We start from the raw sequence: 23,458 nt of genomic DNA, 5'->3' as shown, positions 1-23,458 counted from the left end.
CAACCCTTGTTATTATTTATCTTGTTGATAATAGCCATTCTAATAGGTGTGAGGTGGTATCTCATTATGATTTTGATTTGCATTTCCCTTATAGCTAGTGAGGTTGAGCATCTTTGCATTTGTCTGCGGGCCGTTTGTATGTCTTCTTGGGAGCAGTATATGTTCAGGTTGTCTGCCCATTTTTTAAGTGGACTGTTTCATTTTTTGTTGTTGCATTGTATGAGTTCTTTATGTACTTTGGATATTAGCCCCTCATTGGAGGTTTGATTTGCAAATATTATCTCCCATTTGGTTAGCTGCCTCTTTGTTTTGTTGATGGCTTCTTTTGCTCTGCAGAAGCTTTTTAGTTTGATATATTCTCATTCATTTATTTTTGCTTTTACTTCCCTTGACTTTGAGGTCAAATTAATAAAAACCTCTCTAAACCCAAGGTCCATAAATTTCGTAACTATGTTTTCTTGTATGCAATTTATTGTTTAGGGTCTTATATTTAGATCTTTGATTCACTTTGAGTTACTTTTGGTATATGGTGACAGATAGCAGTCTAGTTTTACTCTTTTACACATCGCTTTGCAATTTTCCCAGCAATATTTTTTGAAGAGGCTTTCTTTTCTCCACTGTATGTTTTTGGCTCCTTTGTTGAAAATTATCTGCCTATATATATGTGGGTTTATTTCTGGGTTCTCAATTCTATTCCATTGATCAGTGTGTCTGTTTTTCTGCCAATATTCCATTTCTCACTGCTCCTGTGTATTTTTACACCACCATTTTAATACTTTCCTAGGTCTTTCCTACTCCTCAAATAACAAGAGATATAAGCACAATAATAAATTATGTATATATATCTGTATATACATATATACACACACATACACATATATATATATATATATATATGTATTTTAATCACTTGCATCCTCATAATAACTGTGTGATGTAGCTATCTGGGTCCTCATTTTTCAGGTGAAAAAACTAAGGTTTAGAAAAATTAGCAAACAAGTGAATGATTCCAAAGCCTATGTTCCCCTCAATGTATTCCATACTCCAAAGTGGTATGCCCTCTTCCTTAATCAAACTTTCATAGCTTAATGAAGCTGGTCTTAGCAAGGATAAGAGAAAGGAATATGAATAAAACAATTTGATTTCTTTGAATAATTAATAACTGTATGCTCCTTCTAAATGTTTTTGCCTTTTTGTAAAATGATGCAACCAGAGAGGTGAGCAAACCTTGACCATGGTTCCTACATTCATAGCTATTGCCAATTTCTATGTCTCCTTTTTCCCTCCACTTCTAAACTCAATTGTGCATGCAGACTGTATTGAATGTAAAGATTTAAAACATGAGCTACCCATTTTTAAAAAAGTAGATATAAATTAAATCATCAAAATAATATGCTAAATGATCACTTAAGCATAAGAATAAAATTTGTAAAAATATATACTAATGACCTCTGCTACTTGGTTTAAGTTGATTCCAATATATTAACAGTCTTCTATATGAAGTCATTGTGGAGTAAAGAACATAACAAAACTTTTTGAGTTATATTAACTTGCTAATTAGTACCAACACTGTGACTTATGAGGCTTATAGGCAAAGTGATTCAATTCTCTAAGTCTCAGTTTTCTCATCTACAAAACAGGAATAATACCCATCCATCTCATAGGGTTGTTGTGAGGACTAAATAACATTAAGTAAGCCAAGTGCCTAATTCAACTCTCTGACTTATAGACATGCCCAACAAGTCACTGGTGATTACTGACATCAGCTGAATTTTGGCCACTAATTAATTGTATATCCAATGTAGTCATTTAGGCTCTCTGTACTCCAGGGGCTTTAAAAAAAAAAAAGAAGAACACATGAAATGGAAATAATAATATTTGCCTTACTTACTCACATGCCTTCTTTGAAAATTACATAAAATAATGTATGAGATACACTGTGGAGATGCGAAAGATATACAGATACATTAGATTTTGAAAAACTTCATATAACACTTGCCCTACACACATCACAAGAGATTTTTAACAAACTGGAGAATGTGTATGAAAGCATTTTAATATTATAAAGCACCATAAAAACCTAAAGGTTTATTAACACAGATTCTAGAGCCAGAATGCCTGGATTCAAAATTCAGGTCTGTCACAAACTAACTGTCTGACCATGGATAATTACCAATGACACCTGCTCTAGTCTTTGTCTGATATACTATTTCGGAACATAGGCAAATTTAGAAATTACTGTAACTACTCCATCACATACTTATGGGATTTTACATTTTAGAAAACAGTTTCCTATTCTTGTTTTATTTTCATATCACTGTAAAATAAGAGAATAGGTATAATCATTACCATTTTAAATATGAACAAGATAAATCTAAACAAGGTTGAGTAATTTGGCCATAGTCACACATATATTTGATTAGGAGCTTCCAAGTAAGACTTAGTCATTGGAAGGCAGTTTTTCCACAACATTAAACTAGTCTAAAAGCAAAAGCAAACATTCTGTCTAAAAATAAAGGCTACTTGTTTTGTCCTGCTGACATATTTTTAAAAACCCTTACTAAGTGCTTTCATAAAATACACAGCCTAGGAGAATTCCTTTGCTAACATATTGTCCTTATTGTATTTGTTATCCTTGACTGTTCTTAAACATATGTCTTCCTCTACACTCCTCTCACACTGAAATTTTCAGTTTTTCTATTTTATTGTACTTGATCCATTTATAACTAATTTGTGCTATAAGTAAATATATTTTGCACTTCAAATATTTAAAACAAAATAAACATAACCAATATATACATATTATTTTTTAAAAACTTACATAGCTTCTGGATTCATTATACAGATGGTTCCTGAACACTGACATTTCTTTGGGTCATCATATGATATTCCCAGACTGAGTCCCAACATCTGGGTGACAATTATTGAAAATGCATCCAAAGTTATCTCCTTGGGATACTACATTAGCAATAAAAAAAAAATTCAAACGAAAGACAATTCATTGAAGGGTGGTAAAAAACAATATTTTTCTAATTCTGAACATTTTTTATTGTTTTAGCAAATATTTAAGAACAGGGAAATATAGCTCCTTGGACAGTTGAGAAACTGAAGCTCTTCTTAAGAAATTTTACTGAGATATAAGCCTATTGAGTCTAGGCCAAGCTTTGCCATGATCTAACAGCTAAACGACTAACATAATGAATAGCTACCATACCTATATAAAAGGCTTGTTTTTACATTACATTTTTGGTTATATGGACCATGATCTTCAATTTACCCAATTTCTTTCAACAGCTCTCATATACACTTAGTAAAGCCCACAGCCTCCCAGCTCATAAAATGCCCACATAACCAAATTACTGAGTTTGAGTGTGCTACTTTCTTTCTGCTAGTACTCTCAATGACACAATAACTGGTATCAGGAAAAACCACATTCTTGTCATATATTTGACAAGTGCACAAATAACTTCCTTGCCAAGGTGAATGGGGCACTTAGTGTTATCCGTCTTTTTTATGTTATAATTTCTGGTGGATATAAGGTAGTATATTTCATTAAGTTTTAACTTGCATTTCACATAATTTTTGACAGTTTGGCTATCTTTTTTGGGAAGTGTTTATTAAAGTATCTTGTCTATTTTTCTACCGCATTCACCTTTTATTGATTTATAGAAGCATTTTATATATTCTGTATATGAGTCATTGTTAGTCATACATTGCAAATACTTTCCCTACTGTGTGGCTTGTCTTTTCACTCTCTTAATGTCTTTTCATTAACAAAATTTCCTTAATTTGATGTGGTCCAATTCATCCAACTTTTCCTTTATGATTATAGTTTTTGTGTCTACTTTAAGAAATCTTTCCCTGTGAAATGGATTGGACCTAAAGGGTATTATACTAAGTGAAATAAGTGAGACTGAGAAAGACAAATAGCGTATGACCTTACATATATGCGGAATCTAAAGAACAAAAAAATGAACAAAAAATAAAAAACAGAAATAGACTCATAGATAGAGAGGAGAAACAGATAGTTGCTAAATGGTAGGGGGCTTAGGGGACGAGTGAGAAATGTGAAGGAATTAGAAAGTACAAATTAGTAGTTACAAAACAGTCACAGGGATATATATACAGCATAGGGAATATAGTTAATAATGCTGCAGAAACCATGTATCATGCTAGGTAGGTACTAGAACTAATTGGGTGATTACTGCATAAATTATATAAAAATCCAGCTACTATGCTGTACACCTGAAACTAATATAAAATAATACTGAATGTCAACTACTCTGTTTCCCTGAAAATAAGAACTAGCCAGACCATCAGGTCTAATGCATCTTTTGGAGCAAAAATTAATATAAGACTCAGTCTTATTTTAATATAAGACTGGGTATAATATATCATATCATATCATATAATACCGGGTATAATATACTATAATATAATATCCGGGTCTTATATTAATTTTTGCTCCAAAAGAGTCCGGCTGGTTCTCATTTTCAGGGAAACACGGTATAACTGAAAAAATAAATAATTTTTAAAAAAGAAATATTTCCCTATGCTTATAGTCATAAAGCTATATTCCTTATTTATCTTCTACGGCTTTATGATTTAATTTTACATAGATCTACAATCCACCTAAATGTTATCTTTTGAATAGCATCAGGTAGCAGTGAAGTTACATTTTTCAAAAAAACAATCCACTGTGGAGAAAAGGGAACTCTTGTGTACTGTGGGTGGGATTGCAGATTGGTGCAGCCCCTATGGAAATCAGTATGGAGGTACCTCAAAAAACTGAAAATGGAACTACCTTATGATCCAGCAATTCCATTTTAAGGTATCTATTCACAGAAATCCAAATCGCTAATTAAAAAATACATATGCACCCCTATATTTATTGCAGCGCTATTCACAATAGCCAAGACATAAAAACAACCAAAACATCCATCGGCAGATGACCGGATTAAGAAACTGGTGGTACATTTATACAGTGGAGTATTACTCAGCCATAAAGAATGAAATCTTACCATTTGCAAAGATATGGATGGACCTAGAGAACATTATGCTAAGTGAAATAAGTCAGACAAAGAAAGACAAACCACCATATGATCTCACTTATATGTGGAATCTAACGAACAGAATAAATTAGTAAACTAAATGGAAATAGTCTCAGAAATATAGAGAAAAAACTGATGGTTGCTAGATGGGAGGGGGTTGGGGATGAGGGAGCAGGGGAGGGGATTATAAAGCACAAATTGATAGCCACAATATTGTCACGGGGATATGAAAGACATTTTGGGGAATATAATCAATAATGTTGTAAAGATTATGTAGGGTATCAGATGGGCACTTGTCTTATTAGGGAGGCCAGTGTAGATGCCTGATCACTGCTCTGTACACCTGAAGCTGAAACTAAATAATATTGAATGTCACCTATAATTTAATATATAGTCAAGTGTTGTGGAATACAGCATAGGGAATAGAGTCAGTGGAACTGTAACAGCTATATATGATGTCAGAGGGGTAGTAGATTGGGGAAGGGGTGTAACCACTGTGAGGGGTGTAAATGTCTTAACTATTACATTGTTTTGTACACCTGAAACCAATTTTTTTAAATCCATATAATTAGACTTTTGGTGCTGATAACTTTGTAGTGTATACTGATGTCAAATTATAATGTTGTTTACCTGAAACTTACATAATGTTCTATATCAACTTTAGCCCAATTAAAAAAGAGATCGTCCACTAGCAAGTACACTACAGGGTCATCTTTGCAAAAAATTAACTATATGCCTATCATTTTTCTGTTTCGGAACTCTCTATTCTGTTCCATTGGTCTATTTGTCTACCTCTGCTTTAATTACTGAAGCTTTACAATAAGCTTTGATTCAACGACAGTACAACCGTTTGCTATAGTATTCATCAAGATTCTTAGTTATTCTTAACTCTTTGCATCACCATATAAGTTGTAGATTTAGCTTGTCAATTTTACACAAACACACACACACACACACACACACACACACACACACCAAAAAAAAAAAAAAAAAGCCCTGCTAGGGTTTTTATAGGGGACTGCATTCACCCTGCAAACCAATTGAGGTGGGAGGGATGAGTAAGCATGTTTATAATACTGCCTGCAATCCAGGATTTTAGGCACTTATTCTAATGTTTTATTTTCTCTGTGGAGGTCTTATACATCTTTTGATGGCTTTTTATCCCAAAACTTCTTGATTTTATGCTATTTTTAAAGTTTTGTTTTATGTTTGTTGCCAGTATGTAAAAATGCATTTCATTTTGTTTTGTTATTTAACCCCATTTACGCTCCTTCAACCTATGTATTATGGTATGCATAATTTAAGGTAATGTTAGATGCTTCTACAAACAAGATTAGAAAATCTTGGTGGTTTAATATACTCACATAAAGCCCAGTGTAGATGTTCCTAGTTAGTGGTAGCTTTACTTATGTTCCTGCTGAAATAATTACATACTGTGTTCCTGTCTTTGTTTATGTCCTTCCCATGAAGCTCACCAGGAGAAAGGCTCACACCAGGTTTAACTGCTCCAACCAAGAAGTGACACACATTACTCCTATTCATATTACATGGCTCCATCCAGATATAAGGAGTCTGAGAAACATGGTCCATGAATTGGCACATGCTTTCCACAGAAGTAAACTGTGTTATCAGCCAACCACCTATGACACATTATTGTCATTTATGGTAATTTAATATTGTACCTGTTTTACTATGTTTCCCCGAAACAAGACCGAGCCAGACAATCAGCTCTAATGCGTCTTTCGGAGCAAAAATTAATTTAAGACCTGAATTTAAGCTCTTAATTAAGACCAGGTCTTAAATTAATTTCTGCTCTGAAAGACGCATTAGAGCTGATTGTCCACCTAGATCTTATTTTCAGGGAAACAGGGTAATATCACCAGACACAACTATTATTGATTGATGCAGGCCATGTTCAAACAATTCCTTTATTACTTTTCTTTCCCTCTGAAGCTCAGATCTCCCAGTTGGGATCACTCTCCTTCTGCCTGAAGAATATTATTTATAATTTCCTTTAGTGATTTTGGACTGCTGGCAAAGCAGCAGAGGCAAAGAAATGGAGGCAAACAGAAAAAAATGGAAAATATGGTGACAGCATTAATTCTAAAACTACCAATAAGCACAAAAATTGGCATAATTTAAACTGACATAATTAAAATACATATATTTTCAAATTGTATTGAGAAAATATATGCTGATTACAAGAAATACTCCTTAATTGCCAGGATTGGATATAGCTGCATGAGACAGGAAATTCAAAATAATGACTTAGAGTAGAAAGAAATTTCTCTCACACACACATACAAGCGGCTTCTTGGTTTTCAGGAATCTGACTCCTGCCAGCTTCCTAGTCCATCCAGCCAAGGTAATGACCTTGTCTTCACAGGTCATTTGAAAGAGCAGATTAGAGAAAAGTCACAATGAAGAATGGGTACCATTCCCTTAAAGAAGTTTCCTGGAAGTTCCAAATGTTATTTCTGCTTGCATCTCACCAGATGAAACTTAGAAAAATCTAGCTACAAAAGAGGCTAGGAAATGAAGATTTCTTCATATACAAGTATGAACAGGAATATTGCTTATCTAAAAACTGAAGTTCTGTTTTATTTAAAAAAAAAGAATCAAATGGAGATTGAAAGATGTATGTATAGAGATGTTTATTAAATATTGGCAAAAATAGAAACAACCAAAATGCTCATGTAAAGCATAAAGGATATAGTATGGTATATTTACAAAATATCAAAAACCAAAGCAAAAAATTAACTAGACACACAGGATTTTAAGTACAGTGAAACTATATGATACTATGATACAAATGTATCATATGATACTATGATAGAATAGTAATGATAGAAATATGTCACTATGCATTTGTCAAAACTAATAGAATGTATAACAGCAAGAGTGAACCCTAATGTAAACTATGGAATTGGGGTGATTATAATGTGTCAGTGTAGGTTCATCATTTACAACAAACATACCAGTATGGTGTGGAATGTTAATAGTGAGGGAAAGAATGGGAAATCTCTGTATTTTCCTCTCAATTTTGCTATGAACCTAAAATTTCTATTAAAAAATAAAGTCTTTTAAAAACTAACTAGAATCCCATGTGCCAGATGAATAAATCTCACAATTATAACTGGAAACCAAAAAATTCAAATTGCAGAATGACACATTATGGTACAACTGATATTTAAAGCATAAAAACAATTGTTTAGAGAAATATTCAATTGTGGTAAAAGTATCAGAGCTTTTAAACAAAGAAATATAAAAGTTTTATAAAAGTGTAAGTATAAAAGCTTTGTAAAAGAATAATTCCTTGAATTCATCTCCTCCAATTATTCTATCCTACACCCTGTCTCAGCCACTCATTCCTATGGTTCTCACACTAAGCCCTGTCAACAGATCTTTACCAATAACTGCAACCCTCCATCATCTCTATAAAGTGCACCCCACATCCTGACCACCTGATGTCTTTCCTAATCACTCCTCTAGCACCCCAACTCCAACAATCTGTGTACCCACCAGCACATCCAAACCATGGTTCCTAAATTTTCACTGCCCCTAACTTCCTTACTGACTTCTTTCCCTCCTTAACCAGTTCAAATTCTCTTACAAACACCCTCAAGTTTCCTTGCCATTAAAAAAAAGATACTGAGATAGAAAAAAAAAAAAACACTGAGATAGAAAGATATGAGAACTAGGATTTCATACCTAGCCAAATTATCAATCAAATGTGGGAAAGCAAAAGTATTTTCATTAATAAAATAATTCAATGTTTGCCATTTATACACACGGTTTAAAAAAACCTCAAGAGTATTTCAGAAAAATACGTGTAACAAAGAATTCCAAGACAAGGAAGATAAGGTTTAATATTCTTTAGCAGTTGGTTTCACCCATAAAAGTAAATTAAAAACAACTTACTGTTAGAGCATGATACCTAAAAGATCCTCCTTTGACCACCAAAGCTTTACTAGCATAATATTTCTTTATTCAATAGTTAATATTATTTATATATCAAAATACTATAAAGTATTAATTATTGGTTTAATTATTAAATCAACTTGTAGACAAAGTACAAAAGTTCAACAGAATTATACATTTTATGAATCTTGACAATGGATATGAGAAATGTACAACTATTTTACAACTCTTATTTTTCATAGCAAATAATCAATGGACATTGTCTAAGGTAAATAGGTATTATTTAAATAACAAAATGTAAATATGAAAATGACAATATCTATTATATATAATTATGTATACTATATAGTATGACATAATATGTATATATACATGTATACATATGTATATTATGTCATACTATATCATAATAATATGTTTTAATAATATAAACATTATTAAAGTATTAAGAATATGTGTATGGCAAATAGAGAGAGAGGGCTAAGTATAGTGTGTATAGTGATCACTTACTGAGTGGAGAGATGCGAGATTATATGAATTTCTTTGTATGTTCCCATATGTACATTAAAAAGTGGACATGAACAACAAATTATAATTAAAAAAATATATAGTACTTAAACTTGTTTTGCAAAAGAAGGAATAGGGCGGGTAATGGCTCAACAAATTACTTCACCTTTCAATGATGCATCTAATTGTACCAATAATTTATGTATATACATAAAATATTTATTAGTACTATATATATTTAAAATGCACATAAAAGTTTCTTTTAAATACTGCTTGAAACATTTTAAAGGATTTTTATTATACTTTTTAGTTGATCATTTGTTTTGATTTTGAAGCTATTTTATCTGTAAGACTATTTCTCCAATTTTATATCTACAAGCAATAATCTTATTTGGGTTACCAAAATTTCATTACAGATAATTTTTCATAATGCACTATTCTATATATTAAAGACTGTATGTGTATTTGTGATATTTTTTGTTCCACTTTAACTTCCAAACAATTGCAATAATACACTTATTCTACAGAATACTCTTCCTTCTACACACTTTAAATTTTTAACAGTAATTGAAAATAAATTTAATTTCTAAATGTAAATATAAATGTGAACTATATAAAATAATGCTACAATGTGGGATAAGTTTCAAATGCATAATTTTAAAAATAAGATTAAATAATTACATACCAAAGCAATGCCTGCAGAATAATGAGAAACACACATCTTTCCAGGAAACATTGCTCCCACATAATCTGGATACTCTCTATAGCTAAAATAAATAAATAAACAAACAAACATTTATAATTCATTTGACAAACAATTCAAATGTGAGAATTCTTGCTAATAAACTGACTGTACTTCATAAAATCCTAGTCTGAAGCAAATTCAGTTACAATGTTTCCATATGTCCTTAGTTGTTTCAAATTTGGAAGGTATTCTTAATTAAATGAGATTAAACTCTCTGGATTTCTAAAACATATCCAGTGAATCGAAGTTTTTGATGTCTTCCTTTACTGTTCTCCTCACATTTGCTTAAGGCTAACAAAAACTTTGATCAAATATTTTGATCAAAAGCATTTTGCTGACTGACAATGAAAAATAGTTTTAATGTGTGGGTTAAAATTTTTCACTTGCATGAAGAAAAGCTCACCGGTTTCTCATAGGAATGACTTGATTGTTCTACAATTTAACATTGTTATTCTCCTTTGAGTAAGGGTCCATAAAAATTGTTGTATAACATCAGCACAATTTGCAGAGATCTACATAAATTAGTCTGTTTAATACTCAAATGAAGCCAGTGAAATAGATATTATTTTTATCCCCCTTGAAAAAATCAAACATCAGATGGGAAGTATAAGTAAGTTCCTCAAGGAGATACAAATAATAAGTGCTACTGAAGGATATGAATTTGGGCAGTCTGAATCTGGAGCCATACTCATACTCTTAACAACAAAGGTATATGCTCAAAACATAAATTACGTCATCTTTAGAGCCCCCACCAAAATAAACATTCCAGGATGTGTGTAAAAAAGCTTGGTACTCAATTCTCATTTTAAAACATCCCTTCGGTGTCAACTGCACTTTACAATTACACAATCTCCCCACTGCTGCCTTTATTCTGTCTCTCTGATATTGTTTCTATCTAACCCCTCCAGTACTTGTTTTCAAATATTTGTTCTTAATAGCCAACTTTGGCTTTACATTGCAATGTCTAAGTATTGTTTATATTCTTTCTTCATCCAAGATAGTTCTCTCAATAGATAAAACTCCCCCTAAAATGTTATGCATATGAACTGAGCAGAATAAGTTATTTTTTACTTAATATTGCCCACCATCCAGTCTTCACATCAATCACTTGTCAAGATCTAATGTTTTACTTCTTCAATTTTTCTTATATCCTTACACTCCTTCAAAGATTCAGCTACAGTTCCAAATACAAGTATACATACAACTTATATGTAAATCCATACTCTTTGAAAAGACTATGTAGTTCTTTGAAAAGAAATACAAATTATTTAGTCTCATTGATTCCATAACCTGGAATGCTTTCAACCTCCTTCTCTGAATTTAAGTATGCCTAACTCTGCGTTCCAACTTCTAATTTAATTACCACTTCTTAAATTTGACTTTTTAATATACATTATTTTGGACCCCTCCTTTTTTTCTCCTGTAAACTACAAGCAAGTAGAGATAATGTATTAGCAATAATCTTGTGGAGTGACATAAGCAATATAATAGAATAGGGGTTTCCAGCTTCCTATTCCCCACCAAAACAATGATTTTGAGAACCATTAACAGATGAGAATAACTTTGTGAGAGTCCAAGAGTCCAGAGGAGAGGTCATAGTGCCCCACTGGGAAAAAAAAAATCTATGAATAGATACACTAAAGAAGCTAAGTAGAGTTTCACTGTAACCATGTCACTATTCCCCAAAGGCAGCACAGCACAGTGCTATGAAAGATTCCCTCAGCCGTGATTTCTACCATAGAGGAATACTATCGAGTATAGTGAGTACCTCCAGCCATGCAGGATGCTGCCCAAGAGGCCCACTTCTTAAGTGTCCATTCACAGATGAACAGATAAAGAAAATGTGATATAAAGTGGGTCCAAGATGGTGGTATAGGAGGACACTGAGCTTGCCCCCTCCCAAGAACACATCAAATGGAGACGTATATTTAGAGCAATTCCTCCTGAGAGACAACTAAGGGGCAACTGAAGAGCTTCTGTACAATAAACGAGAGAGACAACACATAGAGCACTCTGGGAGCTGAGGGAACTCTCCAGGACTTGAGGAACCAATAAGTGCCATTTCTTATGATTCCCTGCATTTGGATAGTGGGTGGGAGCTCTACTCAGGTGCTATGGCCAACCTGTAGAGCCACGATAGTGCATTCCCAGCCACCCCACACAGAGCTAGCTCCAAAAGGAACCAGAGAGAGGCATAGCATGCATGCACAGGGACCCTCCACCAGAAATTGATCATACAGGTACAATGTGGTGCTGCTGTACACACTCACTGGGCTGAATGTGTACATAGGGCTTCCAAGCCCCAAGATAGTAAGGAGCTGGCAAGGCACAGCAGTGCTCTCACACAGGGCTTCCCCTTCCATGTAAAAGTGTGGAACTAGTAGGATACTGTGGCCCACCCACCCAGAGCAGCCCCATCCAGACAAGGCTAAGGCAACAGACAATTGAAGCAACAGGACATGCTATGTACACACAGTGCAAACCTGCCTAGACCAGAAGGGAAATGCACACATCAGGCTGCCTCACTCAATTTGTTCTGACCATGGACAGCCAGAACAACAGGGAGCAACTGCACACACATGTACACCTGGCTGTCCTTCCTGGAACCTACTCCTAGCCAAGCAGCACATCAGGCACCATACATGCCCGCCCCGACTCCAACTGAACTGCCAAAACCAGCCAACATACAGTCTACACAGGCCACTCTATACAAGACTACTTTTTCAATATTGATAGAGACAGCTATTTCACTTAACTCAGAGAAACAAACACATAAAAATCAAACAAAATGAAGAGACAAAAGAATACGCCCCAACTGAAGAAACAAGAAAAAACCCTAGAGTAAAACTCTAATAAAACAGATGTAAGTAGTTTGCCAAATAAAGAATTCAAAGAAACAATCATAAAAGATGTTCAACAAACTTAAGGATAGAATAGAACCCAGACACAACATCAATGAAGAAATAAAAAATATAATAACCAATCAGAGATGAAGACTATAATGAAGGAAATGAAAAGCAATTAGAAGGAAACAACAGCAGAATAGTGAATACAGAAGAACAGATAAGCAACCTGGAAGACAGAATAATGGAAATCATCTGATCTGAAAAGCAAAATGAAAAAAATATATATTTTTAATTAGAATAGTTTAAGGCACCTCTAGGACAACATCAAGCACTCTAACATTCACATTATAGGGATTCCAGAAGGAGAAAAGATAGGAAAAGGGGAAGAAAGTATATGTGAAAAAATAATGGTTGAAAACTTTCCTTATCTGACGAAGAAAACAGATATCTAGTTTCAAGAATCACAGAGTTCTGAACATGATGAACCCAAAGAGGTCCACATCAATACATATTATAATTAAAATGTCAAAAATTAAGAATAGAGAAACAAAAACTCACAGACTCAGACAATAGTTTAGTGGCTACCAGAGGGTAACGGGGGAGGAGGTGGTAGATGAGGGTAAACGGGATCAAATATATGGTGATTGAAGGAGAACTGACTCTGGGTGGTGAACATATAATTTGATAATATAGATGATGTATTACAGAATTTTGTACACCTGAAACCTATGTTAACTTTACTAACCATTGTCACCCCCAATAAACTTTAACTTAAAAAATAAAATAGAAAATAAAGTACATGATAATTAAAAGAAAGTTAAGGATAAAGAGTCAATATTGAAGGCAGCAAGATGGAAGCAACAAGTCACATATAATAGAAACCCCATTAGACTCTCAGCTGATTTCTCAGTAGCAACTCTACATGCCAGGAGGAAGTGGCAGGAAATAGTTAAAGTCCTGAAAAAAAGGGATCTATTACCTGGAATATTATACCCAGGAAAGAAAACATTCAGAATTGAAGAAGAGATAAAGAGTATCCCAGACAAGCAAGAACAGAAAGTGTTCACCAACACATAATCAGGTTTATAAGAAATTTTCTTTTTTTTTCAGTTGAAAATGGTTTCCTATTGTAAAAATTTTCTTTTTTATTAAAGTTTATTGTAGTGACAATGGTTAGTAAAGTTACATAGGTTTCAAGTGTATAATTCTGTATTACATCATCTATATATCACATTGTGTGTTCATCACCCATTCAGTTCTCCTTCCATCACCATATATTTGACCCCGTTTACCCTCATCTATCAACCCCTCGCCCCTTACCTCCTGGTAACCACTAAACTATGTCTATCAGCTTTTGTTTCTTCATTTGTCTTGTTCCTTTGTTACTTTCAGTTTTATATCCCACATATCAGTGAAATCATATGGTTCTTGACTTTTTCTGTCTGACTTATTTCACTTAGCATAATAATATCAAGATGCATCCATGTTATCGCAAATGGCACTATTTCATCTTTTCTTATTAAAGTGTCTTCTTTATGCAGAAAAGGCCATAACCAGAAAATAAAATACAGGAAAGAAAAAAAAAAATCTCAGGGGTAAAGGCTAATATATAATAAACAGCAAGTCAATCTCTTAAAAAGCGAATATGAAGATTAAAAGACAAGTAGCAAGATTAATTATAATGACAATAGTCAGGGGATATACAAAACAAAAAGATATAATGTCAAAAATATAAAGCATGGAGGAGAAAGTGAAAATGTAGTACTTTTAGAATGTGTCTGAACTTAAATGCCTATCAGTTTAAAATAGATTGTTACAGCTATAGAGGCAACCTCATAGTAACCCCACACCAAAAACCTACAAAAATGCACAAAAAATAAACAGAAAGGAACCCAAATAAAACACTAAAGAAAACCAGTAAACTGAAAGAGATCACAAGAAGAAAGAAACAGTGAAGAACAATAAAAATAACTAAAAAAGAATTGACAAAATGGCAATAAACACATACCTACCAAAAATTACTCTAAATTTAAATGGATTAAATACTCCAATCAAAAGACATAGAATTGGGGCCGGCCCGGTGGCTCAGGCAGTTAGAGCTCCATGCTCCTAACTCCAAAGGCTGCTGGTTCGATTCCCACATGGGCCAGTGGGCTCTCAACCACAAGGTTGCCAGTTCAATTCCTCGAGTTCCGCAAGGGCAGCACCCCCTGCAACTGAAATTGAACCCAGCACCTTGAGCTGAGCTCCCGCTGAGCTCCCGGATGGCTCAGTTGATTGGAGCCCATCCTCTCAACCACAAGGTTGCTGGTTCAACTCCAGAGAAGGACGGTGGGCTACGCCCCCTGAAACTAGCAACGGCAACTGGACCTGGAGCTGAGCTGCGCCCTCCACAACTAAGACTGAAAGGACAACAACTTGATTTGGGAAAAGGTCCTGGAAGTACACACTGTTCCCCAATAAAGTCCTGTAAAAAAAAAAAAAGACATAGGATTGCTGAATTGATTAAAAAAAAAAAAAAGACCCATCTACAGGTTGCCTACAAGAGATTCACTTTAAATAGAAAGACACACACAGACTAAAAGTGAAGGTATATAAAGAAGTATTCCACGCAAATAGAAATAAAAAGAAAGATGGGGTAGACTTTAAAACAAAGAATGTAAAAAGAGATAAAGAAGGACATTACATAATGATATGGGGGTCAAAGAAGGGGTAAAACATTTGTAAATATCTACATACCCAACATACGAGCACCTAAGTACACTAAGCATGTATTAATGGACATAAAGGTAGAAATTAACAGTAATATTACAATTATAGGGTACTTTAATGCCCCATTTACCTCAATAGGTAGATCATCCATACAGAAAATTAATAAGGAAAAAAATAGCTTAAATGTCACATTAGACCAGATTGAGTTAATAGACATTTATAGAACATTTAATCCCAAAACAGCAGAATACACATTTCTCTCAAGTGCATATGGTACATGCTCCATGATAGACCATATATTAAGCCACAAAATAAACCTCAATAAATTCAAGAAGACTGAAATTATGTTAGGCATATTTCTGACACAATGGAATGAAACAATTAAGTGTAGAAAAAAACTAGAAAAAATACAAATATGTGGAGATTAAAGAACATGCTACTAAAAATCAGTTGATCAAAAACAAAACTACCTTGAGACAAATGAAAATGAAAGCACAACCTTACAAAACATATGGGATGCAGCAAAAGCAGTTTTAAGGAAAAAGTTCATAGCTATACAGGCCTACCTAAAGAAACAAGAAAAATCCCAAATAAACAATCAAACTTTCCAACTAGAACTACAAAAAGAAGAACAAACAAAAATAAAAATAAGTAAAATGAAAAAATAATAAAGATAAGAGTGGAAATAAACGATCCAGAGACAAAAAAAAAAAATCAATGAAATTAAGAGCCAATTCTCTGAAAGGATAAATAAAATGTAAAAGCCTCTAGCCAGGCTCATCAGAGAGAGCCCAAATAAATAAAATCAGAAATGAAAAAGGAGATACTACAAATGACACCACAGAAATATAAGCGATTGTTAAAGAAAGCTAAATATAATTACATGCCAACAAATTGAATAAGCTAGGGAAAAAAATGGATGAATCTCTAGAAACATACAACTTTCCAAGACTGAACCAGGAAGAAACAGAAAATCTGAACAGATCAATTGCTAGCAATGAAATTGAAGTAGTAATTAAAACACTCTCAATAAAACAAAAGCCCAGTACCAGGAGGTATCACAGGTGAATTCTACCAAACATTTAAAGAAGAATTAATACCCACCATTCTCAAACTGTTGAAAAAAAATAGAAGAGGAGAGACAACTTCCAACTTATTTTATGAAGCCAAGATTACCCTGATACTGAAATACCAAAACTATACAATAACACCACAAAAAAAGGAATTATAGGCCAAAACCCTGAACTTAAATGCCTATTAGATCAAAATTGCAAAACTCCTCAATAGAATATATTAAAAAGATGATACACCAGGATCAAGTGGGATCATTCTAGGGATGCAAGGACATTTCAACATCTGATAACAACAGAGTGATAATCTATATTAACAAAATTAAGGATAAACATATTATCATCTCAATATAAGCAGTAAAAGCATTACAGAAAATTCAACATCAATTATGACAACTCTAAACCAAGTGGGTATAGGGGGAATGTACCTCAACATAATAAAGACCATATATGACAAGTCCACAGCTGATATACTCAAAAGTGGAAAACTAAAAGCTTTTCCTGTAAGATCAGAAACAAGACAAAAATGCCATCTCACCACCTTATTCAGCATAGTATTAGAAGTCCTAGCCAGACCAATTGGGCAAGAAAAATAAATAAAAAGCATATATTTGGATTGCCCCTTTATCGTTATATGATGACCTTTTTTGTCTGTTATGACAGTCTTGTCTTAAAGTTGCTTTTTGTCTGATATTAGTTACCCCAGATTTCTTTTGGTTTCAATTTGCATGGAATATCTTATTCCATCCCTTCACAATCAGTGTGCATCCTTACATTTGAAGTGAGTTTTTTGCAAGCAGCACATAGATGGGTCTTGTTTTTTATCCACTTAGCTACTCTGTCTTTCAATTAGAGAATTTAGTCCATTTATATTTAAAGTAATTATTGATAGTGATGAACTTAATGCTATTTTATTCATTGTTTTCTGGCTGCTTTGTAATTCCTCTGTACATTTCCTCTTCTCTTACTCTCCTCCTTTGAGATTTGATGATGTTTTTACAATAGTATACTTAGATTCCTTTTATCCTATCTTTTCTATATATGCTATAGGTTTTGGCTTTGTGGCTACAACAAGGCTTACATAAAACAAGTTATATTTGTAACAGTCTATTTTAGATGAAAACTTAAGTTTGAACATATACTGAAACTAACCATTTTAACCCCTCTCCCCTCATATTTTATGTTTTTGATGTCACAATTAGTGTTTTTTATCTTGTGTTTCTCTTAACAAATTATTGTAGCAATGATTATTTTTACGACTTTGGTCTTTTAACCTTCAGAGTAGATTTATGAATGATTAACCCCCCACCATTACAACATTAGATTAGTCTGGAGATATATACACAGAGGGTGTCAAAAAATGTATACACATTTGAAGAAAGGAAAAAAACTATTAAAATTGTAATACTCAATATATAGTGATAACAAAAGATGAATACAAGTCACGCTTGACTTCTGCAATTACAAGAGGTGCTCAAAGTGGTTACCATCAGTGTCCAGACACTTCTGATTACTGTGAACTATTGCTTGAGCAACACTGACCAAAGTGTCCACTTGTATAGATTTCTTTGGCACCCCCAGTATATAATTTGACCCAGCAATCACACTCCTGGAAATTATATATATATACACATACACACATAGCTATATCTATATATATGAAGATGTCCTTTTAACATTCTTGTAGGGCTAGTCAACTAGTTATGATCTCCTTTAGCTTCTGCTTGCTGGAAAACATTTTTTTTCTATCCTCCCACCCCCTTCCCTTTGGAATAGTCAGAAATGAATAACAGTTCCCTAAATAAAGCTACATCATTATCAGAGATCTGTTTTCTAAGAATACTGAAACATTATTCTTACACGAATAGATATGCAATATCATGAGGCCTGAGTGTAAGATAGGATTTTTTCCAATCTAGAAATCTATGCAGTAATTCATCTGCCTCACCAACTGTAGAAATTTTATTTGTATCTGACCACAACTCCAATGATGACAGCACAATAGTAACTTTAAATTGGGCAAACATCTAAAAACAGAAGAGATAAACATTAAAAAATTAATCTTTATGTTATTTTACATGACCAAGAAATTACTTCAATGTTTTGACAAATCCACACTTAGTTTATGTGGATGACTTTATTATTTAAAAATGCCACATCAAGTTAATGAAAATTATAGTTTAAAAACTAATATGAATTTTTCTAACTAGCATGAAAAGGAAAATACTTACTGAATTTACAAGGCCAATAATTTCGATGACTTTATTTGTTACTATCATGCTATCAGAGCCCAAGAAATCATACTGAAAAACAGAATTAATTTGAAATTTAAATACAAATTTGCTACATAATATGTCTGAGATTTACTCTTACTCTCCATCAACTCTTACAGGTTTGAGGCTGCTTTAGGGTTAGTACAGTTCAAAATAAGCCAGAATGTAAATTGGAATCACTTATATATACTGAGGGGAATGTAAAATCATACAGCCACTCTGAAAAGTAATTTGAGAGAGTCTTTCAAAACAAAAAATGGACAAACCATTTCACCCTGCAATTAAACTCCTAGGCATTTATCTCAAAGAAATAAAAACTGATGCTCCCAAAAAAACCTATACATAAATGTTCATAATAGCTTTATAAGAGCCCAAAACTAGAAACAACTCATACTTCAATGGTTAACTGGTTAAACAAACTGGTACATTCATACAATGAAATACCACTCAGTAATCAAAAGGAACTGAACTTTTGATATACGGAACAGTTTGGATAAACCTCAAGAAAATTATGCTGAGTATAAAAGAAATCTCAAAAGGATACATATTGCATGATAACATTTATGAAATCACAGAGAGACAGAGAAGAGATTAGTGATTGCCAGGGGTTAATAAGTATAGGAAGTGGGGGAAAGATGGGTGTAATTCTAAAGAGATAATATAAGAGAGTCTTGTGGTTGTGGTACTGTTGCGTGGTGCCTTGACTGTGGTAGTGATGGTTACATAAGGCTACATTTTGATACTATCACATAAAACTACACACACACATACACAACTGTGTGTATATGTAACTGAGTGTATATGTAACTGTTGAAATCTGAATAAGTTCTGTGGAATGTGTCAATGTCAAATCCCATATCTATAAATCATATCTTTGAAGTACACTATCTCTTTGATGTTCCACAAGACCCTCAAATTAAACATATCCAAAACTAAACTCATCATCATTCCTCAAAAATCTGCTCCTACTTACATTTCCACTGCTACAGTGAATGGTATCGCCTATGACCTCCCACATTATATACTACATGTTCCATGAGACTAGAACTTTTTCTGTTTTGTTCATTTCCGTATCCACAATAAACAGAACAATAACTGGTATCTAGATCATGCTCAATAAATGTATTAAGTGAATAAATAAATCAACTTATCAGTCCTTCAAATTCAACCTCATCAGTACCTTTTAAAACTGTCCTTTTTTTCCTGTTCCTAATACTACTAATTTATAAATTTTCACTTTTATTACTGAAATAATCTCTTAAACAGTTCCTCCTTCTCCAATTTTCTCACCATATATCCAGTCCCTACACTTTTACAAAATGGTGATTCTAAAATGAAAGCATTACCATGTCACTCCCTGCTTAAAATTTTCTAATGACTCTCCATTACTTTTGGGATAAAATCCAAATATCATGTCAATTCTTCAACTCTTTCCATTTCCCTTCTTCAACGCTGTATACCAAACTTCTTGCAGTTTTCTGAAAAGAACCTTCTCTCATATTTATGTACCCTTGTTAAGAAAGGTTTTGCACAAACTCTTCCATGGCCTCATCATCCCCCTCTTACCCAAATGAACCAATCAAGAGCCCAACCCTTTATCAGGTTCTTATTTTCCAAGCCATTATTACGCTGCCTTAATCAGCTAGATACTAAAGAACCAGAGACAACCCTATACCCCAGAAACAACTGAAATTATGCAAACTAGCCAATCTTAAACCTGCTTACCTTAGCTCACCAGAGCTTTCCCAAAGAAACCACAGTCAAGGCTCCCACCCATCTTTCCAATACCAATCATTTTCTGATTTGTTGGCCTCACTCTACTCATATCTGAATAGTAATAAAACCTACATTTTAAAACACCTACTTGCATGCTCTTACAGTTATAGTTTTGCGTTGCTATGTCTTTCTTCATTATTGGACTGTATTTTTATAGTTCCATATGCTTGTCTCCATCATGGCACTAAATTCATTGGGCTACAATTGTTAAGTATTTGAGGACAATATCACTATTGCTCTTCTTTATGTGCCCAACATCTAGTAACACAGTTGTCATAGCTGACTCAATGTTTAGTAAAAGAATATGTAAATATACATAAGAACATAGAAAACGGATATTTAATCCACATTATACAGCTGGCAAACCTGACAATTTAGACAAGAAGCTTTCAAAACAACTCTCAAAATTTGTAACAAAATCCTGAAACAAAATGATTTCCATAATCCAAAAATTCCCTAGAAATTTAATCATCTTTCTAGAAATATCTTAATTCTCTCTTAAATGTTTACTTGGCCCTTTTCTCTATACGCTAATAAATCAAGTATTATCATATCCTTCTCCAAATCTCACCTGTCTTTGACCTTCAACTCTGACTTCCTGACAAGCTCTACAATCCTACAAATAGAACTGATAGTGAGTATAATTTATATTCCCTGTGGTATTCCAAAGGTGTGACAATCCAATGCTTATCATCAGAACAAAACCTGGAAAGTATATTTGTAATCCTGTTTTCTGGAATATTTGAAATGTAGGGGAAATAAAATCACACTTTGTTGAGTACAAGCTAAGTTATCACCCCAAGGTCCTGAAGTTCAGAGGTCCAAGACCGCTTATGGGAATCAGGGATCGAGAGGTGCATTTAGACTAGGTAAACAACAGATTGGAACAGGTATACCACTAAAAACTGCTAAAAAAAAAAAAAAAACTTGACGTATTAATGTAAGCAGTTCACATAAATAGCTATATTGCCATTACTTTAGTGCCAATAAATATTTTATAGGGCAAAACATCCTCTAGACTACATACTGCTGCTCTCCAAGTGCAAACAAGAATTAAAATCTTAATGAATGTAACCTAAAACAAATATCACCATTAAAAATATTGTGGATTGAGAGAGGCCCTAAAGATGTGAAGTACCACCAAAAAGATCATTTTGTTATACAGGATTTTGTTATATAAATATTTAAAATAAAACATTTCTGAAAAAACTAGTATAACTTTGAATATGTGGTTTTTCAGTTTGTCAATGTTTCCACTATCCTGTACATGACACGCAAGTAAGAAGATTGGAATGTTTAAGTTCCTTTCCAACTGGGGATAATCATATACTCATAGCAAATATTTAATAGTAAAGAAAACTACATACCAAAACTTTGTCCACCACAACATGCATTTCAAGATAAAGAGGAACTAAGTCTGAAACAGTTGATTCTGACTAGAAAAAAAGAAAAATAACATTTAAAAACAGAAAGGTGTTCATAAATTGTTTATCCTGAACTTTTAAAATCTTTTTTCCATCTTCATGGAGGTATAAGCGACAAATAAAGATTATATATATTTAAGGTGTAAGACTTGATGCTTTGATATATACATATATATGTATAATAATTGGCGTAATAAAGTTAATTACCATATCCACTTCACAGTTATCATTTTCTTTCTATTCTTTGTGGTGAGAACACATAAGGTCAACCCTCTTAGCAAATTTCAAGTTTACAATACAGTGTTGTTAACTATAGTCACATTACTATATATTAAATCTCCAGAACTTAATTCATCTTGTCTAACTGAAATTTTGTACTCTTTGACCAACATTTCCCCCATTTTCCTTGTCCCCAGCTTCTGGAAACTATCATTGTACTTTCTGCATCTATGAGGTTGATTATTGTAGATTCCACACATAAGTGAAATCATGCAGTATTTGTCTTTCTGTGTCTGGCTTATTTCATTTAGCATGTCTTCTACATTCATCCATGTTATCACAAATGGCAACATTTCCTTCATTTTTAAGGCTGAATAATATTCCATCGTGTGAGAGACTGTGTGTGTGTGTGTGTGTGTGTGTGTGTGTGTGTGTTACATTTTATCTTTCATCTATCAATGGATATTTGGTTTGTTCTCATTTCTTGGCTATTGTGAATATAATTGCAATGAACACAGGACTGTCGGTATCTCTTCAAGATACTGATTTGATTTCCTATGGATATATTCCCAGAAGTAGAAATGGTGGATCATATGGTGGCTCTATTTTTAATTTTCTGAGGAACCTCCATACTGTTTTTCCATAGTGGCTGCACCAATTTTCAATCCCCACAAACAGTGCACAAGCGATCCCTTTACACTCTCACCTACACTTGTCTTTTTTATGTTAGCCATTTAAAATGAGGTGATATATCATTGTGGTTTTGATTTCATTTCCCTGATGATTAATGATGTTGAGCTATGTGTGGTGATGGTTGTCAACTAGACTTATTGTGGTGATCATTTCATAATATATACACATATCAAATCATTATGTATGTCTTAAACTAATATGTTTATGCTAATTGTATCTCA

At 33.4% G+C, this 23,458-nt stretch overlaps 1 protein-coding gene across 1 annotated transcript in view; it reads right to left on the bottom strand.

Moving 5' to 3' along the window:
- ADAM32 (ADAM metallopeptidase domain 32) overlaps positions 1-23,458 on the bottom strand; it is a 147,036-nt gene that overhangs the window by 77,982 nt on the left and 45,596 nt on the right. The window contains exons 7-11 of the mRNA XM_081045781.1: positions 22,269-22,337; positions 19,084-19,155; positions 18,713-18,879; positions 10,165-10,246; positions 2,822-2,958 (exon numbers count right to left, since the gene is read on the bottom strand). Of these exons, the coding sequence (XP_080901907.1) occupies positions 2,822-2,958; positions 10,165-10,246; positions 18,713-18,879; positions 19,084-19,155; positions 22,269-22,337 (527 nt within the window). The remainder of the gene's footprint in view (positions 1-2,821; positions 2,959-10,164; positions 10,247-18,712; positions 18,880-19,083; positions 19,156-22,268; positions 22,338-23,458) is intronic.

This window comes from Rhinolophus hipposideros (genome assembly GCF_964194185.1).
Source record: "Rhinolophus hipposideros genome assembly, chromosome: 4".
Lineage (NCBI taxonomy): Eukaryota > Metazoa > Chordata > Mammalia > Chiroptera > Rhinolophidae > Rhinolophus > Rhinolophus hipposideros.
The sequence above is the reverse complement of the archived record's forward strand: the minus strand, read 5'-3'. Positions and strand labels throughout refer to the sequence as shown.